Source organism: Hemicordylus capensis, chromosome 7 (assembly GCF_027244095.1).
Source record: "Hemicordylus capensis ecotype Gifberg chromosome 7, rHemCap1.1.pri, whole genome shotgun sequence".
NCBI lineage: Eukaryota > Metazoa > Chordata > Lepidosauria > Squamata > Cordylidae > Hemicordylus > Hemicordylus capensis.
The window spans coordinates 9,789,525-9,813,151 of NC_069663.1; the positions used below are offsets into that span (position 1 = coordinate 9,789,525).

Sequence of the window (23,627 nt, forward strand, 5' to 3'; positions counted from 1 at the left end):
TCAAATATATGCTTATTTGAATAAAGAAAAGTAGGGCATATTGAGACTTGAATGCAAAAGTGTGTTTACCTAAAATAATTTGTACGAATTGTATTCATCACAAAAATGTCGGCATTGCAGTAACGGCATCTTTAGCTGAAGCAGTGTGGACTGGAATCGGGGGGGAGGAGGGGGTCTTACGTTGTCTGAAATGACTTTTTTCAAGCGTCCACACATTTGGCTGGTCTTGGTGATCAACCAAAATGTACACTTACCAAAGATACAGCCCCTCCTCGAGATCTGCTCTCTGTCCCACAAGCTTTCAAAGCCCCCCAAGTGCCTTAGAGGCCCAGTGAAGTGGCAGAGAAATGAAACCCCAACCCACTTTCCCAGTTTTGTGTGTGTGTGTGTGTGTGTGTGTGTGTGTGTGTGTGTGTGTGTGTTGCATTAGCTTCAGAAGCACTGAGACACATTGCTACTTTCTGAGGTCCAGTGCAATTTTGGAGAGAGCTTCTAACCTTCCCCAGAGCCTGAAGAACGGTGCAGAATTACGATAATCTTGTGCCAATTTCAGAGACATTCCGGAGAGGAAAAAATTGGACTTTTTGCATGACTCCTTGGAGGTGCTTAGGAGTCCAGGTGAGCTGCTACTCCATTATGGAAGCTCCTCCAAGGCTGCACCTTCCCAGCATGCTTGCACTGCTAGCAGACTGGAAAAGACTCATGATGGCAGTGGCTGCCCTCCCATCGGCCACATCGGCTTCCCATCGTCAAAGCTGTTTCGGCTCTAGCTGCGTAGAGGGTACTTTGAAGGCTAGTGCATCCTTTGCTGATAGCCTGGGCCCAGATGTCTAGGGTTGCCATGCAGGTGTGGGTTGCCAAGGTAGGAGCAGCAGGCAGATTCTCACAATAAAACAATCAGGGTGGGAGGGCTCTCCTTTCCTCCACCCTCAGTAAAAAGCTGGAAGCAACCTGGGCTGGAGGAAAATATACGATTTCTGACAGTCACACAATCCTGGGTAACTTGCCCACGGCCCAGATTTTAACGGCAGTGCAAACCAGCTTATTGTCTTGCGCCGAATGTCTCTAAGGTTCAGCATGATATCAGGGAGGGCCCTTGCCCCTCTCCAGGCTCCGGAGAAGGGTAGGGGCTCTTGCAAGATTAAAAGATACCCTCGGGTTGACAAGCCCAGTTTTGTAGACCACCAACTTACTTACTTACTTCCTGGGAATTGGTGGAGCCAGCAGGATTCTGCTGTGACCCTTTCAATATGGAGTCCTGTTCTGAAGTCTATAACTTGTTTCTTTCCTTCTCTTCATTTTTGTGTAATCTTTTCCTTTATTTTAACCACCCCTCATATTTCTGTTCACATACAGTGGTCACCATAGGAAACCTCTTAGACCTTGAGAACGTTGCCAAAACCCCTTTGACTGTGAACACAAACTCTGCGCACTTAGATGGCAGCATCTTCAGGCCACATTCACCAGAAAACAATAACATAGTATGGGTAAGTGCAATTGGGGGCATCGGGAAGAGATCTGGTCTTGTGGTAGCAAGCATGACTTGTCCCCTTAAGCTAAGCAGGATCCGCCCTGGTCGCATATGAAAGGGAGACTAAAGTGTTGAATGCTGTAAGATATTCCCCTCAGGGGATGGAGCCGCTCTGGGAAGAGCATCTAGGCTCCAAGTTCCTTCCCTGGCATCTCCAAGATAGGGCTGAGAGAGATTCCTGCCTGTAACCTTGGAGAAGCTGCTGCCAGTCTGTGTAGACAATACTGAGCGAGATGGACCTATGGTCTGACTCAGTATATGGCAACTTCCTATGTTCCTATGTTCCTGGTCTCCGCATAATGTGCAAGCCAAAATGGGCTGCAAGTCATGGCTTGTTGATGAGCCTCTGGGCCCGATTCTGAAGGAATATCCTTCGCTTGCTGTTGGAGTAGAACATAAATTTAGTGGATTTAGACACATTGGCCAAGTTGTAGTTCATTTATGGAGATAGTTCACAAAGATTCCATGTAGCTGTTGCTTCCTTCCTTGCTGGCTAGGAACCTTCCGGAAGGTTTAAAAAAACCCAAAAACATTTATATCCCACTCCCTCCAAGGAGCTCAGAGCAGTGAACATGGTTATGTTTATCCCCACAACAACCCTGTGAAGTAGATTAGACTAAGAGAGAAGTGACTGGCTCAGAGTCACCCAGTGGCTAAATAGGGATTTGAACTCAGGTCTCCCTGGTCCTAGTCCAGCCACTACTCCATACTGGCTATCATGGGCTGCTTCTTCAAAGGATGGTGCAAATGCATCCAAAAAAGGGAAAGAAGGGAAGAGAAAAGTGATGCTGCCTCAACAAACCAGAACCCCCCACAAAGAAGGGGAAATTCTCTAAAGTGCAGATAGATTTTTAATAGTTTATTCTCTATTGCCTGATTTTATTTTGAGCATAGATGCTCTTCTTCAGAAGCAATTTAAGTGATTAACATTAACCAAAGTATCTTCCTGCTTACTCGTCTGTTCTCGAATCTTTCTGGGGATAATCTTTCTTTGATAATATCTTTCTGTGTCAATGTCTGTGACATAGATATTCCTGCTGGTGTGGGGTATTATCCTCAGAAAGCTATGAGAACAGACACATGAGCAGAAGATACTTTGATTAATGTTAATCATTTAAGTTTTCTCTGAAGAAAAGCATCTCATGCTCGAAAGGCATCAGGCAATATTATTATTATTATTATTATTATTATTATTATTATTATCTGACTGTGTAAACTAGAAATAATAATTAATAATAATAATTCGATTTCTATACCGCCCTTCCAAAAATGGCTCAGGGCAGTTTACACAGAGAAATAACAAATAAATAAGATGGATCCCTGTCCCCAAAGGGTTCACAATCTAAAAAAGGAACATGAGATAGACACCAGCAACAGTCACTGGAGGTTCTGTGCTGGGGGTGGATAGGGCCAGTTACTCTCCCCCTGCTAAATAAAGAGAATCACCACATTAAAAGGTGCCTCTTTGCCAAGTTAGCAGGGGTTATAGTGATTATCAGTACCTTTGGGAATTCCCCCCTCTCTCTTTTCAGCTCTGAAAATACAGCCCCCTATAATAGAAGGTAATCCTTTTGTTCTTGGATTTAAAATAAAATCCCTATTTGTATCATCAGGCCATCTCCCATTAATTGTTCTATAATTAACTTTGTACAAAAATTTCATTGGAGATATATTATATAAACCAGAAGTTTCTGGTGCACGTTCATACACACGTACGACATGCACATGCGCACTGGGCTCTTCCAGTCACTTCTGGTCCAAGGAAGCAACGGGGCAGCAGGGATGTAGGCTGCCGCCCTGCCGGACCATTTGAATACACAGCTCCGTGTGGGGGAAACGTGGCGGGAGGGGTAAAAGCACCCTCCCTCGCCCTTAAAGTTATCCCCCTCACCTTCGAACCGGTCCACAGAACCGGTTCGGCACTCCTAGAATGGAGCTCTGAATGGTTCTGTGGACATCCCTTCTTAAAGAGAACCACTTTAAAAGATACCTCTTTGCCCAGCTAGCCAGGGATATCAAGCACAGTGTTTATAGTCGGAGAAAACAGAATATAGGGACCATCAGGGAGATTGCTAGCAGATCCTATAATAATAGCCTTTGCTCTTTTGCTTAGGAAACTCCCCAGATCAAGGCCAGAGAGGTTCTGGGGTTCTATCCCTTATGGCAGCAGTTCACAAACTTGGGCCCCTTGATGTTGTTGGGCTACAACTCCTTCTTTGGGGGAAGAGATCTGGTCTTGTGGTAGCAAGCAGGAATTGTCTCCACTGCTAAAGAGGGTCTAGCCATGGGTGACTCTGGGTGACTACCTGTGAGCACAGTCTGCTGTAAGATATTCCCAAAGGGGATGGGAACATAGCTCACTGGAAGAGCATCTGCTTGCATGCCAGGAGCCCCAGGTTCAATCCCTGGTAGCATCTCCAGGTAGGGCTGAGAGAGATCCCTGCCTGCAACCTGGGAGAGTGGCTGCCAGTCAGTGTAGACCAGGGCTGCTCAACTTAGGCCCTCCTGCAGATGTTGGCCTACAACTCCCATAATCCCTGGCTATTGGCCACTGTGGCTGGGGATTATGGGAGTTGCAGTCCAAAAACAGCTGGGGGGCCTAAGTTGAGCAGGCCTGGTGTAGACAATACTGAACTAGATGGACCAAGGATCTGACTCAGTAGAAGGCAGCTTCCTGTGTTCCCATCAGCCCCACCAACAATGGCCCAATGATGGGAGTTGTAGTCTAACAACATCCAGGGACCCAAGTTTGAGAACCCCTGTCTTAAGGCTTGGAAGCATCTCTGAATTTGCCCATTTGAAGCCTTAAAAATCCATTGCGGGGAACGGCATTATTTAGCTCGGTGGTGGTATCTGGTCTTGGTCTAAGACATATTTACATTGAAAAACAGCCTGGGCTCATTTGCAGCTGTTTATCTTGTATTCCAAGCTACTTGTATTCCAAGTAGAGCTCTTAGGAATGCAACATTCACCTCTTATCTAAGGCGAATGTTATGAGCGATTGAGTTTTGTTTTTCTGAGCCAGCAGGTGAAAAATGCAGCAAGTTACCCCACTAATTCGGGGTTGTGCAAAATCATCTAATTTGGAGTTGTCAGTTTGTTTAAGGCAGGATGTAAATTTAATAACTAAGGGAGTCTCTACATGTTTTCATATCCACTGATAATGCTATCATGTATATGGTTGTTGTGAATCATACATAAATGTCATGCTGCCATATATTCTGGGTTCCCGTACATTCTGGGCTGTATGGACCCGTATGGGTATATATGGACCTGCTTCTGTCATGGAGCACAGGGCTGCTTCCATGGCACTCCAGGCTTCCATCCTGGAATTCCTTCCCAGTTGGAAAACCATACTCTCGATGCTTGGTATCAACCACTTTTTTTTAAAAAAAATATTTATTTATTTATTTATTCATTTATTCATTTATTCATTTATTCGATTTCTATACCACCCTTCCAAAAATGGCTCAGGGCGGTTTACACAGAGAAATAATAAATAAATAAGATGGATCCCTGTCCCCAAAGGGCTCACAAACTAAAAAGAAACATAAGATAGACACCAGCAACAGTCACTGGAGGTACTGTGCTAGGGGTGGATAGGGCCAGTTATGAATAAATAAATGCAAACTACCTTTCAAACTTGTGTGCTCTCTGAATAATTATAATTTTTGATTGTTTGATTGATTGATTGATTGATTGATTTTTCATCCCCTACCCCTTCTCTTTCTAACAAAGACGTTGGATGATGGACTGGATGAAGCATTTTCAAGGTAATTCTTATCATCAGTTTTGCAAGCTTCTTTCCACCAGGGGCCTGCTCAGTAAAGAGACTTGATTAGCAACTGCTTTACCAAAAAAAAAAAAAAAAAAGTAAGTCTTCTCTAAATCGGCTTCTGCTGCGGTCTGACCCTGTCAGCGGTGCTCTGTTTGGCTAATTGAATGATGGGATTTGCAGCTGCCTGGATAAGTCAAATATTTTGATAACTTCTTAGGGCAGGAGCTAATTTGTCTGTGTGATGGGGAATTAAATTCCCTAAACGATGCAGCCTGGTTGAACATGTTGCTTTAGGCTAAGCAGAAGCAGCAGTCAAGGGTGCAGTGGCTAGAAGAGTGTTGGGTGGAGATGGAAGGTTTACTGAACTGTGTCCCTGGAGGATTACTTCTTGCGTTTCTGTTTCCTGCCTGCAGGGGGAGCTGTTTGAGAAACTAAAACAGTAGTTGCACACACTCCCAGAGAGGAGGTGAAGGAGATAAAGGCAGCAGCATTTTGGAAAAGGCAGGTTAGAGCAAGGGTTCCCAAGCTTTGGTCTCCAGATGTTGTTGGACTACAACTCCCATTAGTCGCCTTTGGCCATTGTGGCTGGGGATGGTGGGAGTTGTAGTCCAACCACATCTGGGGACTCAAGCTTGGGAACTGTGGGTTAGAGGACCTGATGAGAGAATGTGAAGGGTTGGGCCGAAAGTATGTCGCTCTAGAAATGGATGTGGGCTTTTCTGCTGCAACTCTCCGCTCCCACTTCTCTGCTGACACACGTACCTAATATCCCCATATCGGATAATATCCCCATATAAGGGCCCACAATCTACAAAGAAAGCCAAGTGATGCTGGAAGAAGACTGTGCTGGGGTTGATATGGGGCTGCTGGTCTCCCCCTGCTTTGCTCTCTCTATAAGAGAATCACTTTACTGGTCCTATAAGAGAACCAGGAGGAGTAAACAAGCAAAGCGGAGTCAGGTTGCTCCCTCCTCCATCTGGCTGCATTCATCTATCATCTGCCTGCACAGGTACAACCAGGAAAAGGAGTGAGCAAGCAAGGTGGGGAGTTCAATTCACCCCACCCCTGCCTCCCAGTGGAGTGGAAGACATTGCTGGGGGGCGAGCAGTGAGTCTGCCCCTCCATGCAGCAGCGGTCAGTCTGGTTCCTAAATTTTGGGGCTGACTCTTAAAGCCAAAGAATAATTTGTTGAGGTCAGAATCAGAATCAAGCTTTATTATGGTCAGAGACCAGCATAAAATTACACATTAAATGAAGGTAATACTGGAGAAAAGTTACATGTTGATAGAGGTGATTGCAAATATGACGATAGCTATTGTGAAAAGGCTAAAATTTAAAACAATTACACTTTAAAAAGAGACAAGCTACTAAAAGGAAACAAGCTACTAAAAAACTAAAACCGCTAAACATACTTTTCCATAATAAAATGCACAGAAAAGATAGAAGGGGAATTTAAATAGTAAGGGGAATTTAAATAGTAATTTGTTGAGGTCTGCTATATGGGTATAGGTCTGCCGTTCGTAGCCACGAATAGTAAGGGTGCCATAGTCCATACAAAGGCTCCGGGGGCTTATATTTGAGCCCCTGATCTGTGTGTCTCTGGCTGGCCAGCTAGCTACAGCCTCTAACTGCAGACCAAAGGATCCCAGTTCTAGTCCCCTGGGAATCTGCATTCAGCACTGCACTGAGACAAATGTGAATTGGGAACACTTTCAGTCCCAAAATGATGATCTGTAAAACAAGGCTGCCATCTCAAATGCTGCTTTGAGTCTCATTGATGGTGCTGCAAGCACATTAAGGTTATTTTCCAAATAGAACCTTTCCCACTCCCTCTTCTTATACCTCCCAGTTTAGGCATTGAGAATCTGTCAGTTTCTCATTCAAGCTGTCAGTGCTGTCTGTGTTTTGCTTGTGCTCCCTGCTGTAAAGACAACTTAAGAACATCCCTGCTAGCATTCTAAAGGAATAATCATGGACATCTTGTCCTTGCTTTTGCTTTGTTTTTGTGTTTGTTTTTTTCAAATTGCGTTGCAGATTAACATTTATGGTAGGAGGGAAGGTAGTCTTGGAAGATCACTCTTGAGGCTGAGTGGGTGGGTGGGAAAGTGAGTGTGTTGTGCATTTACTGTTGGGCATTTTCACAGATGACACTAAAAACACTGCCTTCCATCCAGAGCAACAACCCATTTGGGGAACAAGGAAATTGGTGGTAGTGCAAGAAGTTAGCTTAGTTGAGCCGAAAATGGAGCTCACATCTGCTCACTTGCGATATTGTGCCCTTGCACAAAAGTTTCCATTAAAATAAACAAGACACACCACGGTTGTGCAACTGTTGTGCAGCCGGGGCCAACCCCAAGGCTTTTGGTGCCCTGGGTGAAGTTTTATGTTGGTGCCTCCCCAGCTGAGAAGTGCAGAAGGCTGGCTGTAACTTGAGCTGCGCGGGCTGCTCATTTGCTGGGTCAAATGACCAGGCTGCACAGATGACCAGTGAATGACTGGCCTGTGCTGGTTTGAGGATCCAGTGGGGGAGAGTTCCCAGTCTCCCCAAACGCTGACTCTTCAGAGATGAAAAGATGCTGCTGTTAATCTGGAAATCCAGCCTGAGACCATTTCTTTTTGGAAAGGAATGCAGAGGCAGGCGATTCATCTTCGAGAGAGGGAGTGCAGCTGATGAGACTAGCTGTTTCTTGGGGGCTGAGGGGCAAGAAAGACTGTATATTTTGGGGTGCAGAATGTGCAGACCCTTTGGGGAGCAGGGGGCAGGATTACATCTGCCATTCTTCCACCACTGTGTAGTACTTCAAGGGTGCAATAGGGAGAGAAAGAATAATTGGCAGTGCTCTATTCTGGCACTGTTTATGTGCAGTGTTCCCTCTAACAGGGATTCCCAGATGTTGTTGACTACAGCTCCCAGAATCCCCAGCTGCAATGGCTTTTGCTTAGGGGTTCTGAGAGTTGTCGTCAACAACATCTGGGAATCCCTGTTAGAGGGAACAGTGTTTTTGCACACACACCCCGAAAAAACAAAACTGGTACCTTAGGCGATCACCTAGACCTGCCTAGTGGACAGGCCGGCCCTGTGTGAAGCCACATGCTTGTGGTAGTAAAACTACTAGACTGGAGCCTAAGCGCTCCAGCCATAGCGCAACTTGCACTAGTGTAAAGGTCTTCTATACAAAGTTTGTTGCTCTGTCAGCCCCCTTTCAGTCTCTTTCAGCCTCCTTTCTGAATGCTGAGTGGTGGGCAAAGACCCACCTCCTGTCATGGTGGCTGGGCAGCCGGGCACAACTGGGCACTTTGGGGCAGCATCTTCTGGCAACAGGACCTCCCTGCTGCCAGCACCCCACATCATTAGTGTCTGGGCCAAGTGGCCCTCTTGTGAGGTCGGCAGGACACAGCTCAGCTTTGAGCTCTCACACGTCCTATTGTAAAAGCTTCCAGAGCAGGGCCGAAGCCGAAGGCTGTGAAGTCAGCTCTGACCAAGCGTTGCCTAGAGGCGCTCACTTTTCTCAAAATCTCCTTCTCTTTCTGCTGAAGGAGTAATAACTCGACAGAACAGAGAAGACCAGAACCTGACTAGTGGAGACCTTCCCCAAGATATCCCACCAGGTGGTGACCACATAATAACTTCAACAGTTATCCAAATTCCACTTGCACCTTAAAAATTGCCCCCTCCCAAAAAAATGCCAACATCCTAGTCCCTTAAAAATGTCTTGCCAAAGTGGGAGGGAATAGTTCTGGAGGAGGGGGAACGTAACAAAAAATTCTATACTGTACTCAGGACTCTGGATTCAAAATTGCCCAAGGCTGGTGTATCAGAGACCACGGCATGCCTTTAAAACATCCTTTTAAAATGTAAAACATTGTATTTAATCAGTGGTGCAAATTGTTGCACGTCCTTAAGACTGAAGAGACCTTAAGTGAAGCTTTTAATAAAGTATTAAGCTACCAGTGCATAAGTAATGATGTATACATATTTGTCACTTTTGCTTTGGAGGCTTGTGCTGGCTGTACAAACATGTTGACAAATGAGAGCTGCAAGCTGACATTTGACAAACTCGCAGAGGCACAAGTGTCAATGTGCTGTTCCCCTTGTCAACAAGTCTGCACACACCACTGCCGCCACCATAGAGTCTCCGTTGCCGGATGACTTGCTGGTGGTAGTCAGTGGCAAAAAAAACAACCACCACCAGACATGTGCCATGGGATAAGCTCTTATTTAGTCTGTTCTGTGCGATCTTTAATGCTATCTCCTGAGTATAGCTTAGAGCAGTGTTTCTCAACCTTTTTGGAGTCAAGGACCGCTAAATTCTTCGTGCAGAGTTTCAAGGACCGCTACATTCTTCATGCGCAGTTTCCCGGACCGGCAGTTAGTAAAGGGGTTTCAAATCTATCTATCTATCTATCTATCTATCAGACTTCTATACTGCCCAAAACTTGCATCTCTGGGCAGTTTACAATTAAAATAATATAAGCATTAAAATAATTAAATTTGGAATCTTTTGCAAACATGGAATATTAGGGGTTCTCAACCTTGGGTCCCTCAGTTAAACTCCCATAACCCCCAACCACAATGGCATTTGGCCATTATGGCTGGGGATTATGGGAGTAGAAGTCCACCAATGTCTGGATACCCAAGGTTGAGAACCCCTGAATCTAAAAGCCTGGGTGAACAAATTTGTCTCCAGTATGTCTTCAGTATGTGTGGGGTGGGGGTGGAGGTGCTTGTGATTACTCAATGGAGAGGGGATGTTGGGCCATTAGAAAAATTCAAAAGCTACATGGGGGCAATGAAAACAACGCACAAGCAAGCTTTTGAATCCCCCAAAATGCTTCATCAGGCTGGATGTCAAGCAAAGCAAAAAGGAGGTGAGGAGAGGAGAGCAGGGCAAGCTCAGTAGAGCCGGAAATCTACAGTTTAACCCTCTCATGATGGAGGTGGAGTTTTAGCAGGAGTTGTGTAGTCGCAGGGCAGGATCCAGACAACGTTAGTCACGACCACCCACTGAAATTAATTTAGTCACCTCTCATTTGTGTCAATGCTGCTTGGTCATGATCACCTGACTTGATCTGGATCCTGCTCTTAGATGTGCACTTTGTGAGGTGGACCTAATGAAACCCGTGCAGCTCCTCCAAAACTCGTTAAATTCGTTACATGGCAGGTGCTGGGAATGGGGTTTTTTTAATGGTGAAAGAAAATGTGAAGAAGAGCGGTGGAGACCTGGCATTAAAAGAAAGGGGGTGATTCTGAGATGGCGGAGGGTGTGGGGCGTTGTAGTGGTAGATGCCTCATTTTCCTCGCTGGGGAGACGAGGCACTGTTCAGGGTGGGTGAGGCAATGGTGCACCGGACTGCACTCGGAAGGTCGCCTGGGTCCAAGAGCTGCCGCCACTGTGCTTGCGCACCAGAGTGTAGCAAGTGTTCCCCATCCTCTCTCACAATGTGCACTTCTGTGCCCCCCTCCCAACTCCCCTGCGGGAGCCAATCACACCAGCCTGCCTTTGGGGCCATGCAGCTCACGTGGTCCCACATGCTGCCCGCGCATACCTGCGAGGTGAGCCAAGGCGGCCCTCCTCCCTCCCTCCTCTGCTTAGCCCTCACTGCGGCATGATCCCGGCCAGAGATTGTCCCCCGCACCCGGCGAGGTCATAAAGGGGACCGCCGTCCTCCACCGGCGGTGCAGACCAGGGGGTTACAGGGGGCAGAGGGACCACAACACCCCACCGATGCAAGAGGGAAACAGCGTTCCCTCTCAAGGCGCCTCGACCACAATAGGCAGCTGGGTTTCAATCAATCAACCTTTGGCTGCAAACAATGAGCATGCAAGAACCAGCAGCCCTTCAAGTGGCAGCCCTTCAGGTGGCATACCTTCCACACCGCATACAGTTTGAAGCTGTAAAGATAGGGAATAAAATAGCTGTAGGAAGATCACAGCAGCACGTGGAGGCAAGGGACAAGAAGGTGATACTCTTCCTCTTCCGTACCATGTGCAAAATTGAGGAAGTGAGTGCCTTGATTGCAGTTGTTGGGGGGGAGGGTTTGACTCCCAGTCAGGGACCGGCGCTCAACCCTTCGGGGACCGGCAGCGGTCCCCGGACCGGTGGTTGAGAAACTCTGGCTTAGAGAACGGGTCCTGATTAAGAGGATGGGAATCAGTTTCTCTTCTCATATACCCTGCTGGGTACAAGAGTTTAAAAACTCACTGGCAGAGGCTGAAAGAGGAAAGGAAGAACAGAAAGAAACATAACCACAGAAATTTAAAAATAAATATAATCACAAAAGGTTTAACATTAGCAGAGGCGGGAGAGGAGCGAAAAGCAAATAAAAAGGAAATTGCACCAATGCACCATTTCAAAAAGATGTGTTTTTTTTTTTTTTAAAGATCATTTCAAAAGCTGAGAGGAGATTAAGATATTGAACATCAAATTGTAGAATGAACCCTCCACATTACACCACAGAAACAACGGGACAGCTCTTCTAAAATAGGAAAACACAGCTATTTTTTTGGAATGCACATGCAACATTGTAGCACTAAAATGTAAAGATAAAACCCGGAAGAAGGTTTCCAGTGTGCAAACGGCACCTTGCTGTCATCGCACGCACAACGGTGTCAGAAAACAGTATGGACGCACAGCAGATACATAGTAAACAATTATAACTTGTAATCTGGGAAGTGCCCAGTAGAGTTCTGAGCTGGTCAAAACAGGTCCAGCTCGACTGGGCACAAAACCAAGTCAGCTCGAATCCGGTCCAGTCCAGATTCAAGCCTAACCAGCAAAACCAGTTTTGTGCACAGCTTTCCTTGAAGATGTGATGATCTGAACCTGGGGCCTTCTGCAAGCAAAGCATGTACTGAGTTATTGCTCTTCCTCGGATTCAGTTCAGCTTACTTCCAAAAAATACGTATATTTAGGAGCACAAACTAACCTGACCCCTAAACTCGCACATACTTCACATAGCAGTTAATCCAGCCTTTGCATGACTGCATACCCAGGTTTCGCACACCAAAAGATCAGTCATGGTACAATAAAGTAATGTTGAAGAATGGGCAGGTTAAACTCCTCTTTAAAACCTGGCATGTCCTAAAATTTCAGATGATCCCAGCAGATGCTGAATGTTTGGGATGCCTGCTGCCCTTACCAATCTCTGTGCTAACGTGGCTGCTGTCCGGAGGAGTTAAATTTCAGATCTTGTCTCTGGCAGCTGTGCATGTTGCCGTGAGCGACTGGAATTTAATGCAGACAGTGCTGGAGAACTGTAGTGGCTGCTTGTCCGCATGAATTGTCCCATGGCAAGGAAAACTGAGACATTCCAAGGTGGCACTTTATGGTCAGTGCAGCCTTTTGCCCATGCGATAAGGCTTCTGCTAATGATGCACCTAGCTCGTACTTGTGTGAGATTTTCTATAAAAGACAGCATTTTGCCTGGCAGAAAGGAAGGAGAATTCTGATTGCAGAATGAACCTGGGAGCTTTCCAGATTATTGTTGTTGTTGTTGTTGTTGTTGTTTTGATTTCTATACCGCCCTTCCAAAAATGGCTCGGGATGGTTTACACAGAGAAATAATAAATAAATAAGATGGATCCCTGCCCCCAATGGGCTCACAATCTAAAAAGAAACATAAAAATAGATTAAACCCTACTACAGGGTCACTACAGATCTCTTAAGTGTGCTCCCGTACTTCCTGTGCTGTGACACTGCAGTCCCTGTGCTGACAGCAAGGGGCCGTTCACATTTCCTGTGCCGTTCACATTTCCTAGTGCTACAACATTGCAAATCCGTTGCAGAAGAATAGCTGTATTTTCCCACTGTAGGAGTTTGAGATTCCAGGGATCATTTTCAATATGATTCTTCCAAGCCAAAGCATTTTACCGCATTGCAGCATGTAATTTGGAAAGCACCCAGGTGTTGTTTTCTGACTGGACCCTCCTGAGAAGCACTCGGAGGAAAGGAGGCATGAGATGTCAGAAAGCTCTAAAGACTGGGGTTTCCCTCGGTTTTGGACACAGAAATAGGGGGCTTTTAGGTAAGAAGTAATAGATAGTGCTGGTGTGTTCTTGCTGTAACTCACACGCAATGTAACCTGGGACAGGCCCTTCAAATGCATAGTACAGATAAGAAGTGTACTTCTGTACCTGTGTGCAACAAAACATGTTGAACAGAGTGTTTAACATGTACAGTATGTTGAGCATAATGTGTGAATGAGCCTGATGTTCCAAACTTGTAAAATCTTCTGTGTACAGTGTACACAAGTACATATCTGAACACAGGTACAATTATTCTCGTGTTATGTTGAATGCAGGTACAACCGTACAGGAAAACCTCAATATTAGCGAGGGCTGAGATTTGATTTGGGTCTCTTCACACGTTTTGTTTTATTTCCTTTTTAGGCTGGCTCAGTCTCGAACTAACCCCCAAGTCCTCGACATTGGCTTGAATGCTCAAGATGTCCAAAGCGCTGAAATCCTCTCACCTGTAGACTGGGATAAAGTTGATTCCACGGCGGCGGCAGAAAAAGATGATAACTTCTTTGGGTTCTGACGTTCCCTCCCCCCAACCGTTTTTCTCCTGACAAGCGTTCATGTTTAATAACCACTAAGAGTCAATGAACTTGAAGCACTGCATCTAACTGGAGGGTTACATTAAATGACTATTGTTTATTCTTGGCAGGTGATCTAACTGGAGGGTTTTCTTAAGAAGAGGGAAGGCTGATAGCCTTGTTCAAATGGATGACACTCTAAAACCTTGTAGACCAAAGCTTTAGATACCTAATATATCTTTTATATAAATTTCTTTTTGAGCTTTGCTTTTATATATTTATTCAAGAACCTCTCCAGTTTACATATATTATGGAAATTATGTAGCATCCTCTAACATAACATGAGAGTATTAGTCTGTTTTCCCCATGGTAAATGGAGGTGTTAGCTATGTCTGTGAAGGGGGTTGGCTGTACGTCACCAAAGTGATCTGAACTGCTTTGCCTTTTCCCAGGTGTTCCAGCAAGGAAGGAATTGCTCTAGGAGATACAGTGAGGGCAGGCTAGTGACTGCCTGGCTGGCTTTGAGTGGTGGGATTGAGCTGAGGATACTGTTGCTACTTTACTAATGGCAAGAAAATAGCAATGGTTGGTATCCAGACAAATGCAGCGTGGCCATGCCAGGAAGATGCATCTGCACTGAAGAGAGCTTACCCACTACCGCTGCATCTCTGCATGCAGCAGGAGGGAGCAAATTTTTAACAAACCTCTGGAAGTGCCCTATGTCACTCGAAAATATGTCCCTGAGGGCTGTGCAGCCCTCAGGGACATATTTTCAGGTGGTGCAGGGCATTTACAGAAGCAGAGAACATCCAGATTTGCTCCCCGCCACAATGCACCCCCCACTGCACAGCTGGGAAAACTCCACAGTGCAGACATGACTTTCTGGCACCTCTGTGCTTCATTGTACTCTCCCAGCAAATCCAGCAACAGCTAAGTGGTTGGGGCATAGCTAGATGGGTCTCATTTCCGGGACCAGTAGGGTTGTTTTGGTCCTACTGACCCTCACCCTTCTACACACTGATTAGTAAGAAGGAAGGATAGGCTGAAGCAAACCTCATAGTCTGCAAACTGTGTGGATCAGAGCTAATAAAACTGAACCTTTTTGAGACACAATGAGAGGGAGTAACATGGAGGATTGCATGTAAATGATTGGAGGGTGTCTTTTCGCCCTACAGGGTCATGCACCTGATATGGGCGATGATATTATCTTTATTTTATTTTATTTTATTTTATTTTTTTATTTATTACATTTCTAGTCCACCACATCCAAAGGCTCTGGGCGGTACACAAGTTTAAAAAACATGAAAACAAACACCACTTAAAACACACTTCTTACAACAATATAAAAACAATTTTAAAACAATTCAGAACCATTTAAAATCAATTAAAATGCTTTTTAAAAGAAACAATTTTAAAACCTTGAAAGGCCAGGCGTTTTTAGGGCCCTCTTAAAGGCCAACAGTGAGCCCAAACTGCGGATATCTACCAGGAGTGCATTCCATAGGCCAGGAGCAGCTACAGAGAAGGCCCGGCTGCGAGTTGCCACCAGACATACCGGTGGTAACCGGAGATGGACCTCTCCAGATGACTTCAACATGCAATGAGGATCATACAGAAGAAGGCGCTCTCTAAGGTAGCCCAGACACAAGCTGTTCAGGGCTTTAAAGGTGATAACCAGAAGTTTGTATTTTGCCCGGAAACGTATCGGCAGCCAGTGCAACTGTTTTAAAACAGGCATAATATGGTCTCTCCGGGTTACTCCAGAGACCAGTCTGGCTGCCGCATTCTGAACTAACTGAAGTTTCCAAACTACATACAAAGGCAGCCCCACATAGAGCGCATTGCAATAGTCCAGCCTGGAGGTTCCCAGCTGATGCACCCTAGCCTAAGGAAACCACCAACCTGGCTTCACTATTTCCATGGGCAGGAGGAGCCTCGCTTCTCTTTTCCTTGTTAGAACACCTGCTGGCCTTGAGTACTAGGGATGGTACAGTGTACCTGGTTGCTTTCCATAGTAAGCAGAGGTGATGTTCTGAAAAGGCCTTCCTCTTCCTTGAGACAGGTGTGAACTTCACCATGAATCCAGGAAACTGCCATCTGAATATGTTCAAGTGGTCTGCAGTTGGAATTGGAGTTCAAGCATGCACATGGATTGGACACAGATGGTCCATGGCCCTTTTGCAGCCTGATTGTTGAGACAATGGGGCCACATGAGGGTTTTTTGTTTTGTTTGTGGTGGGGGTTGCAAGAATTTCAGTCATCTGTGTTTCTACCCAGACTTCAGCCTGGGAGCTTTCCAGATTAAACCTACAACTGTGTCGCTGCGAATCTGCTAAGTGTGTTTCCATACTTCCTGTGTTGTGACACGGCAGTCTCTGGGCAGACGGCAAGGTGCCGATTCCTTCTTTCGGATTTTATCTTTGCATTATAGTGATATAACGTTGCAAGTCCATTGCAGGGAAAATAGCTGTATTTTAGCGTTTGAGATCCTGGGGATTTGTTTTCAATACGATCCTGCCGAGTTGAAGCATTTTACCCATTGTAGCCTGTAATCTGGAAAGCGCCCTGCATACAAACAGAAGATGAGGTAGTAAAACTGTTCCTGTACTGTGCCCCTTCAGACTGCAAATGGGAGATTCACAAGACGATGGTGCACCTCCTGTGTAAGGAGAAAGCCTTGTTGCACATAGAGAACTAAATGCCAGAGAGAATAATTAGGCTCTTCCTGATATGTTGGGGGGGGGTTATATGCAGGGTGTGTGCGTGTGTGTCTAAGAATGTTCAAACATATGAACAATGTTCAAACACATGAATATTCAGACTACTGTGCAGTCGGAAGTGCTACAGACCAATTCCCCCACCACCACCTGCCGTTTGCTCAGACAAGCAGCATCACTTGAGACAAAGGAAGAAAGGAGGAGGGTGCACATTTGGCTGACAGAAGGTGAGATGATAGGTGAGGTTCTCCAGAAAAGGCTTTGTGTTTTGAGGAGCAGGACTGTGTGTGAGAGAGGTGGGGAAGGTTGCATTTCCATGTGTACCTGCAGGGTCTTGGAGTTGCCGCATTGCCTTGATCCTGAGCAGAAGGCTGCATGCTTGCTGAACAATGCCTTGCATCTATTCTGCATTTTCACCCCTTCAGAGAAGGCGGCTGCTTATGGCTGCACTTTTCCCTCTCGGACCCCACCAAAGAAAAAGTGTGGGTAGGCTCTGGCAAAAGATAATGCAAGTTTTAAGGACCAACATCTGCTTTTGTACAAGTAGTTTCAAAAGCAGTTTCCATCTTGTATTCCTCTTATACTGGAAGCAGGAAAATCGCCATAGCTGATAAAATGAAAGAGAATTGCCTTTGAATTTTCAGTGGGCAGAATAGGCTTTCTTTCTTTTTCTTTCTTTCTTTCTTTCTTTCTTGGTCAACTTCAAAATGAAGTAGGCGTGCTTATCCAAAGACTTGTAGCTTTGCACTTTAAAACAAACTTGAACTGAAATTATGGTTTCAAATGGCAAACAAGCCTTGTGTAACCATAACCTTTTCTCTTTTCTCTTTTCCTTTTGAAAGTGTTATTTCAAAAACAAAACAAAACAAAACAGCAGTCAAATGTTCTTCCTACAACTGATTCCTCGCTCTTTTGCAGAAGCAAAATGTGTGAAGAGACATCCATCACATTGATGGAGATATTGGAGTTTCAATCTCCATGTTTATCTTCACATTAGCCACCTAGGAAGAATTCAGCTGCTGAGGCTTGGCTGCAAGTTTAAAAATAAAAAAGTGGCCTTTTGTTTCTTCTCCTTAAACCATCTTCCCTTTCTGTTTGACTTGTTCCATCTTGCTCCCCAAGCATTTAAACCATTAGATAGATGGCTGCCAAATTGGATTAAAGAAAAGCAGTCATTCCTTTTGACCTTCCATTTTTAAAGAAAACGTGGCTGTTTGTATGTGAGCTTATATTTTACCCCCATGTCTTCCCTGCACACCACCTGCATTTCTTGCAGAGGCTTAGAAAAGAATCTCTGTCTGATTTCTCATTTTGTAGACTCTGGATTTATAAAGCAAAATAATGGGACAATCAGGATTAAGGTCATTAAGAGATTACTTTTAACAATGATCTTGAATAGCTGCACTGTGACACAGTTTGCCATGTTTGTGGCCTTGTTGGAAATATACTAATCTGTTTTATGGATTTGTAATTGGCTGCTGAAATACTAATTTTACTTTCCCAAGTACACTTTTTATAACTCTGCTAATATAATAGTTGTGCAAAGCAAAACTTTAAACAGGCTGAGAAGACAGAACTCTGAACAGAGGATTAATCTGAAACCAGGTAGTTTGGAAACTTTCCCCTTGTACCACACTGTTTATACTCTGAAGAAAAGTGTGTAAAGAAATGTCCTTCATCTCATCAAGCAAAGGTAGCTGTGATGTGTCTGAACTTGCTCAGGGCACAAAGCTCTTACATTTGGGTTGGTGACATGAAGCCAGTTGAAGATTTCTACTTTTAAAAGTGTCTTCTTGCTTATATGGGCAAACGAGGCAGGATTATGTGCCCAAACCTGAAACCTGGCAGGGAGCTGTGACCATCCTAAGAACTGTTGAAATAATAGTCTAAGAGTTTTATCTCTGTGTGAATATATGCTTTTTCTTTTCTTTTTTTCCTTTCTTTTCTTTCTTTTCTTGAGATCCTCTGAGGATATACTTAACATGCACAATATAATACCTGTGTGTATATAGTTAAACATATGCTGTAAAAAGTATCAGTGTGATGAGTAAATAAAGTCTACCTTTTTCTCCGTTATACCAGTGATTTTACTTATCTTATTTCAACATATAGTCCCCTTTTCAACTTGTGTTCAACTAGGCAACAGAATAATCCAAAAAAGTTGTAAATAATAAAACATTAAAAAAATAAAAATTAAAACACTAAAACAAGCAACGGTCAGCCAAGATTGAGAACCCCTGCCATAATAGATGGGATAATCATTATGGTGTAGCAGTTAGTTTTGGACTAGGGCTAAAAAGAACTGAATTCAGATCTTCATTTAGCCACGAAGTCCACAGGATGATCTTGGGTTGAACAAATCATTCTCAACCTAATTACTGCACAAGGTTGATAGAATAAAATTGGAAGCATGAGTGGTGCTCTGAGCATCTTGGAGGAACAGCTGGAATAGAAATATATTTAATACTAAGAATAATAGTCACAGCTGCTCATCAGAGTGCAAGCAATGATGAAGCCAAGCAGAAATTTACCTACCCAAAAGGAAGAGGTTGCTGATTTTGAACATAAAAGAACTTGGGGGCTGAGAGGGTGACTAGTCTTGGATTCAGGTAAATAGGGTGGTATTATTTACAGAGTTCCAGACCCTGGAAAGATTCCTCTGGGATTACATAAATGGCAGGAACACAGGAAGCTGCCATTCACCAAGTCAGACCATGGGTTCATCTAGTTCAGTATTGTCTACACTAATTGGCAGCAGCTCTCCAAGGTTGCAGATAGAAGTCCTTCCCAGCCCTACCTGGAGAAGCTGCCAAGGACTGAACCTGGACCTTCTTCATGCAAAGCAGATGCTCTTCCACTGAGCTACGGCCCCAATCCTTAAGGAGAATATTTTATAGCACACAGCGCTCACATGTAATCACCCATTGAAATGCAAACCAGGGCAGACTCTGCTTAGCAAAGGGGACAATTCACAGTAGCTACCACAAGACCTTTCCACACAATGGAAAGGATATTTAGATGCTGTGACGTGTCTATACATACAAAGCTTAGAATTGTTCAGACAATGGTTTTTCCCATGACACTCTATGGATGCGAAAGCTGGACTTTGAAGAAGCAAAACAGAAAAAGTATTGACGCTTTTGAACTTTGGTGCTGGATAAGACTTTTGAGGATACCATGGACAGCCAGGAAAACAAACAAATGGATCATAGAACAAATCAATCCAGAATTTTCACTCAAGGCACAAATGACCAGGCTCAAACTCTCATACTTCAGACTCATTATGCGTATACCTAGCTTTCTTGAGAAGTCCATAATGCTGGGGAAAGTTGAAGGAAGGAGAAGAAGAGGACGACCAGCAGCAAGGTGGATGGCCTTGATTACGACAGCAATGAATGCACCACAGAGAGACCTTAAAGGCCAAGTGGAAGACAAATCATCCTGGAGAGAATCTATCTATGTGGTTGCTAAGAGTCGACACTGACTTGACAGCACTTAATCAATCAATCACCACAAGACCTGAACTTCTCCATCACAGTGTTGCAATTAGAACAGTTTGCTCCAACAGTCTTCTTTAGCTGTTTAAAAAAAAAAAAAAAACCCTCTGCCAGGCCTTAGCCAAAATATGGTTCCAGTCAGTTAGGTTTCATAATGAGGACTGAGGGATTGGTTGTCGATCCAGCTTGGACATAAGCGTGTGCATGGCCCAAAACATAGAAAGGCAGGCTTGGAAGGGACTTTGGAGCTCCTCTTGTCCAACCCCCTGCTCAGTGCAGGGCTCTCCTATAGCATCTCTGACAGACGGGTGTCCAGCCTCTGTCTGAAAATCTCCAGTGAAGGAGCACCCATCACTGCATGAGGCAGACTGGTCGGCTGTCTAACAGTCCTTAGGGTTAGGAAATCCGTAAAGTTAGCAAGTTTCTCCTAACGTCTAGCCCAGTGGTTTCCAAGCTTTTCCTCTATGTGGACCACACCAATGTCATCAAAAGCTTTTGCATACCATCATATAAACAAGCCATTTTTCAAGATAGCCTATGGCTGACGGGAGTCAAACTCGTATATTTCTAATGTATTATGCTCGCTCGCAAACATACTGCACTCATTACAGTACATTTACCGGCCGCAGGCCTACCAGTAGGAAGAAGATAACACTTACCTAATGGGAGGACTGAAAATGGAGGCGATTCTCTCCAACTCCACCCTTCGTTCATCCCAATCCACACACCCCCCCCCCGCATAAAAATCTGTTCCTTGCAGGGTTCAGGGCCCTCTAGAGGAGGATGGCATTGGGCAAAGGCGCGCAACATAAGAAACATCTGGGATTATATTATTATTATTACATTGAAGGGTCATTCACACAATCAAAAACTGTGTTCAACCCGAGTTTGAGAGCTGTGTATGCTCCCAAGTTTTGGCTGTGTGCAAGGTAAGAGGAAAACCTGGGTAGAAGTGATTGTGTGGAAGCAAAGTAGGAGGAAAAACTACCCAGGTTTTCCTCCTACCTTGCTTCCACACACTCAAAAATTGGGAGCACACACAGCTCGCAAGCTGAATGGTATGAATGACTTCATTATCTTTATTTTCTCCCCCACGGATCCCCTGGGAGTTATTCACACATGGCTTCATGCTGCGGGGTAAATGTTGAGCGAAGCCACTCTGAAATACACCCGAGGCACCTGAGGGAAGCAGCCTGTCCCCTCTGCTCTCGGGTTTTCTTTTGGGAATGAGCCCCTGGTGGCACAGTGGTAAAACTGCCGCCCTGTAACCAGAAGGTTACAAGTTCAATCCTGACCAGGGGCTCAAGGTTGACTCAGCCTTCCATCCTTCCGAGGTCAGTAAAATGAGTACCCAGAATGTTGGGGGGCAATATGCTAAATCATTGTAAACCGCTTAGAGAGCTTCCAGCTATAGAGCGGTATATAAATGTAAGTGCTATTGCTAACAGTTCACATTGCGTGCCTCCTTCTAGCCAACGAGCGGAGAGAGAGAGAGAGAGAGCGCTTCTTGAATAGGAACACAATGACTCTACGTCAGTGCCTCTCCCTATTTTCTCCAGCATTTTCAGAAAAAGTAGCTTAAAACCAGTATTTGAAAAACCTGGAAATACATCGAGATAAGCTAGGATTTGCAAGAAAAAGCCCAATTTGTGTGTGGAGTGCTTCCGAGGATCTTGAATGGACTTTGGGGTGAATTTGGCTGGTGTGCGAACGCACACACTCTCTTCTGGAGGAGATTTGGGGTAACAGCCCTGTCTGTGCAGACCACAGGTTGGGAACCACTGGTCTAGCCTAAATCCGTGTCCTTATTTCTAGTGCTGCCCTCAAGAGCAACAGAAAACAAGCCCACGCCTCATTCTATGTGGCATCCCCTCAGAGAGATGAGGATCAAGTTGAGGGATGAGGCTCCACAACCGACGATCAAAGGGGGCTTGAATTTAGCTAGGCAGCATCCTCAACGACAAGATTAGTTGCTCAGACTGCGGAGTAAGTGCTGAGGCTAGGGTTGTATAGCCCACATGACCGCAGATCAACAGAGGCCAGGACTCATTCTGGCTTGGCTACTCAGGAGAAGAGCCTCACAGACCAGCAGGCCTGAGGCAGAAACAGAGCACTGGTAGCCAGACTAAAACAATCCAGAACCCAGCCCCACAGCCCCCTTTTATAATTGAACTCAACCATACTCTGCCCCATCCCTGAGAATATGGATGTTCTTTAATTTTTTAAAAAAATCTGTGATATTAGGCAACCTTTGGCAATCCGGGTGTTGTTTGTTGAACTAATGCCCAAGCCGCAATAACTGATGGGGCTGATGGGATCTGAAGTTCAACAACACCTGGAGTGCCAAAGGTTGCTGGGAGCTCTCTCCTCTGCTCTGTGCAGGCGTCTCCACTGCTGAACTTCCTTTCTGGAAGAGATCATGATTGGAGGGAGGTGGCTGATCAGAGTCAGGGCTCTGAATGATTACTTGCCCCATGGTAAAAGGTACAGTTGTGCTGTCAAATTGGTGTTGACTCCTGGCGCCCACAGAGCCCTGTGGTGGTCTTTGGTAGAATACAGGAGGGGGTTGCCATTACCTCCTCCCATGCAGTATGAGATGATGCCTTTCAGCATCTTCCTATATCGATGCTACCCAATACAGGCATTTCCCATAGTCTGGGAAACATACCAGTGGAGATTCGAACCGGCAACCTCTGGCTTGCTAGGCAAGTCGTTTCCCCGCTGTGCCATTAGGTGGACAATTACCCCATGGGACACCCCCTAATTATGCCTCTGTTGGCAGCTTAGGCACCAGAGTTTGACTGCTTGGTACCCTGACCTGAGACTCCTCCACCCCCACTTTATAAATATATGTTTATATTCACTTTATATGTAAATGAAACCGACGCTGAAAGAAACAGGTCACACTCTTGCATGGCTACTTTATTCACAATTCTGTCCTTTGAGTTCCAAGGTATATCTTCTGGGCTACCATTTTTCTGTCCCTCCACCTGCCATTAACAATTAAATTAAAACAATTATAATATTGACAAATAGATGTCTACCACTTCAGGAATAATGAAGTGTGAAGATTCTCGAAATCACTGCTGAATACTGAACAGACAGGAGTTCACTGTTTCATCTGTATCGTAGCTGTGTGGAATATTCCCTAAAAGTTAATTTTAGTATTTAAATAGGCAGTTCCAGTCTAAGGATATGTCTCAAATTATGAATAAGAAGTGTCTGCAGCCTAGTCTCATGAATAAATGATAAAGGTGCTGTGGGAAAAATTGATATTTCAATTCTTAGGTGACCTTTTTTGAGATTCGAGGTTGAAATCTAAAAATCCAGATTCTCTTTCCATCATGTGCTGTGTAAATCTTTTCAGTATGGATTTGTTTATCTCTCCCACTTCTTCCCAAAAGTTTGGGCAGGTAATAAATTAAGAACATACAGATAAAATATTCAATTTAGAATCTGATGAAAATCGACTTGTCCTATCAAGACAGTTACTATCAGATTAAACCTGGATGGCAGAAGGCTTCACCTGACAGCTTTCCACGCTGGAAGAGTTTTTATGAAATGGA

The 23,627-nt window shown here is 44.8% G+C and overlaps 1 protein-coding gene across 1 annotated transcript in view; it reads left to right on the forward strand.

Moving 5' to 3' along the window:
• LDLRAP1 (low density lipoprotein receptor adaptor protein 1) overlaps positions 1–18,640 on the forward strand; it is a 118,620-nt gene extending 99,980 nt beyond the window's left edge. The window contains exons 7-9 of the mRNA XM_053268711.1: positions 1,357–1,487; positions 5,270–5,304; positions 13,699–18,640. Coding sequence (XP_053124686.1) covers positions 1,357–1,487; positions 5,270–5,304; positions 13,699–13,849 — 317 coding nt within the window. The 3' untranslated portion in view covers positions 13,850–18,640. The remainder of the gene's footprint in view (positions 1–1,356; positions 1,488–5,269; positions 5,305–13,698) is intronic.
• Positions 18,641–23,627: the final 4,987 nt, after the last annotated feature.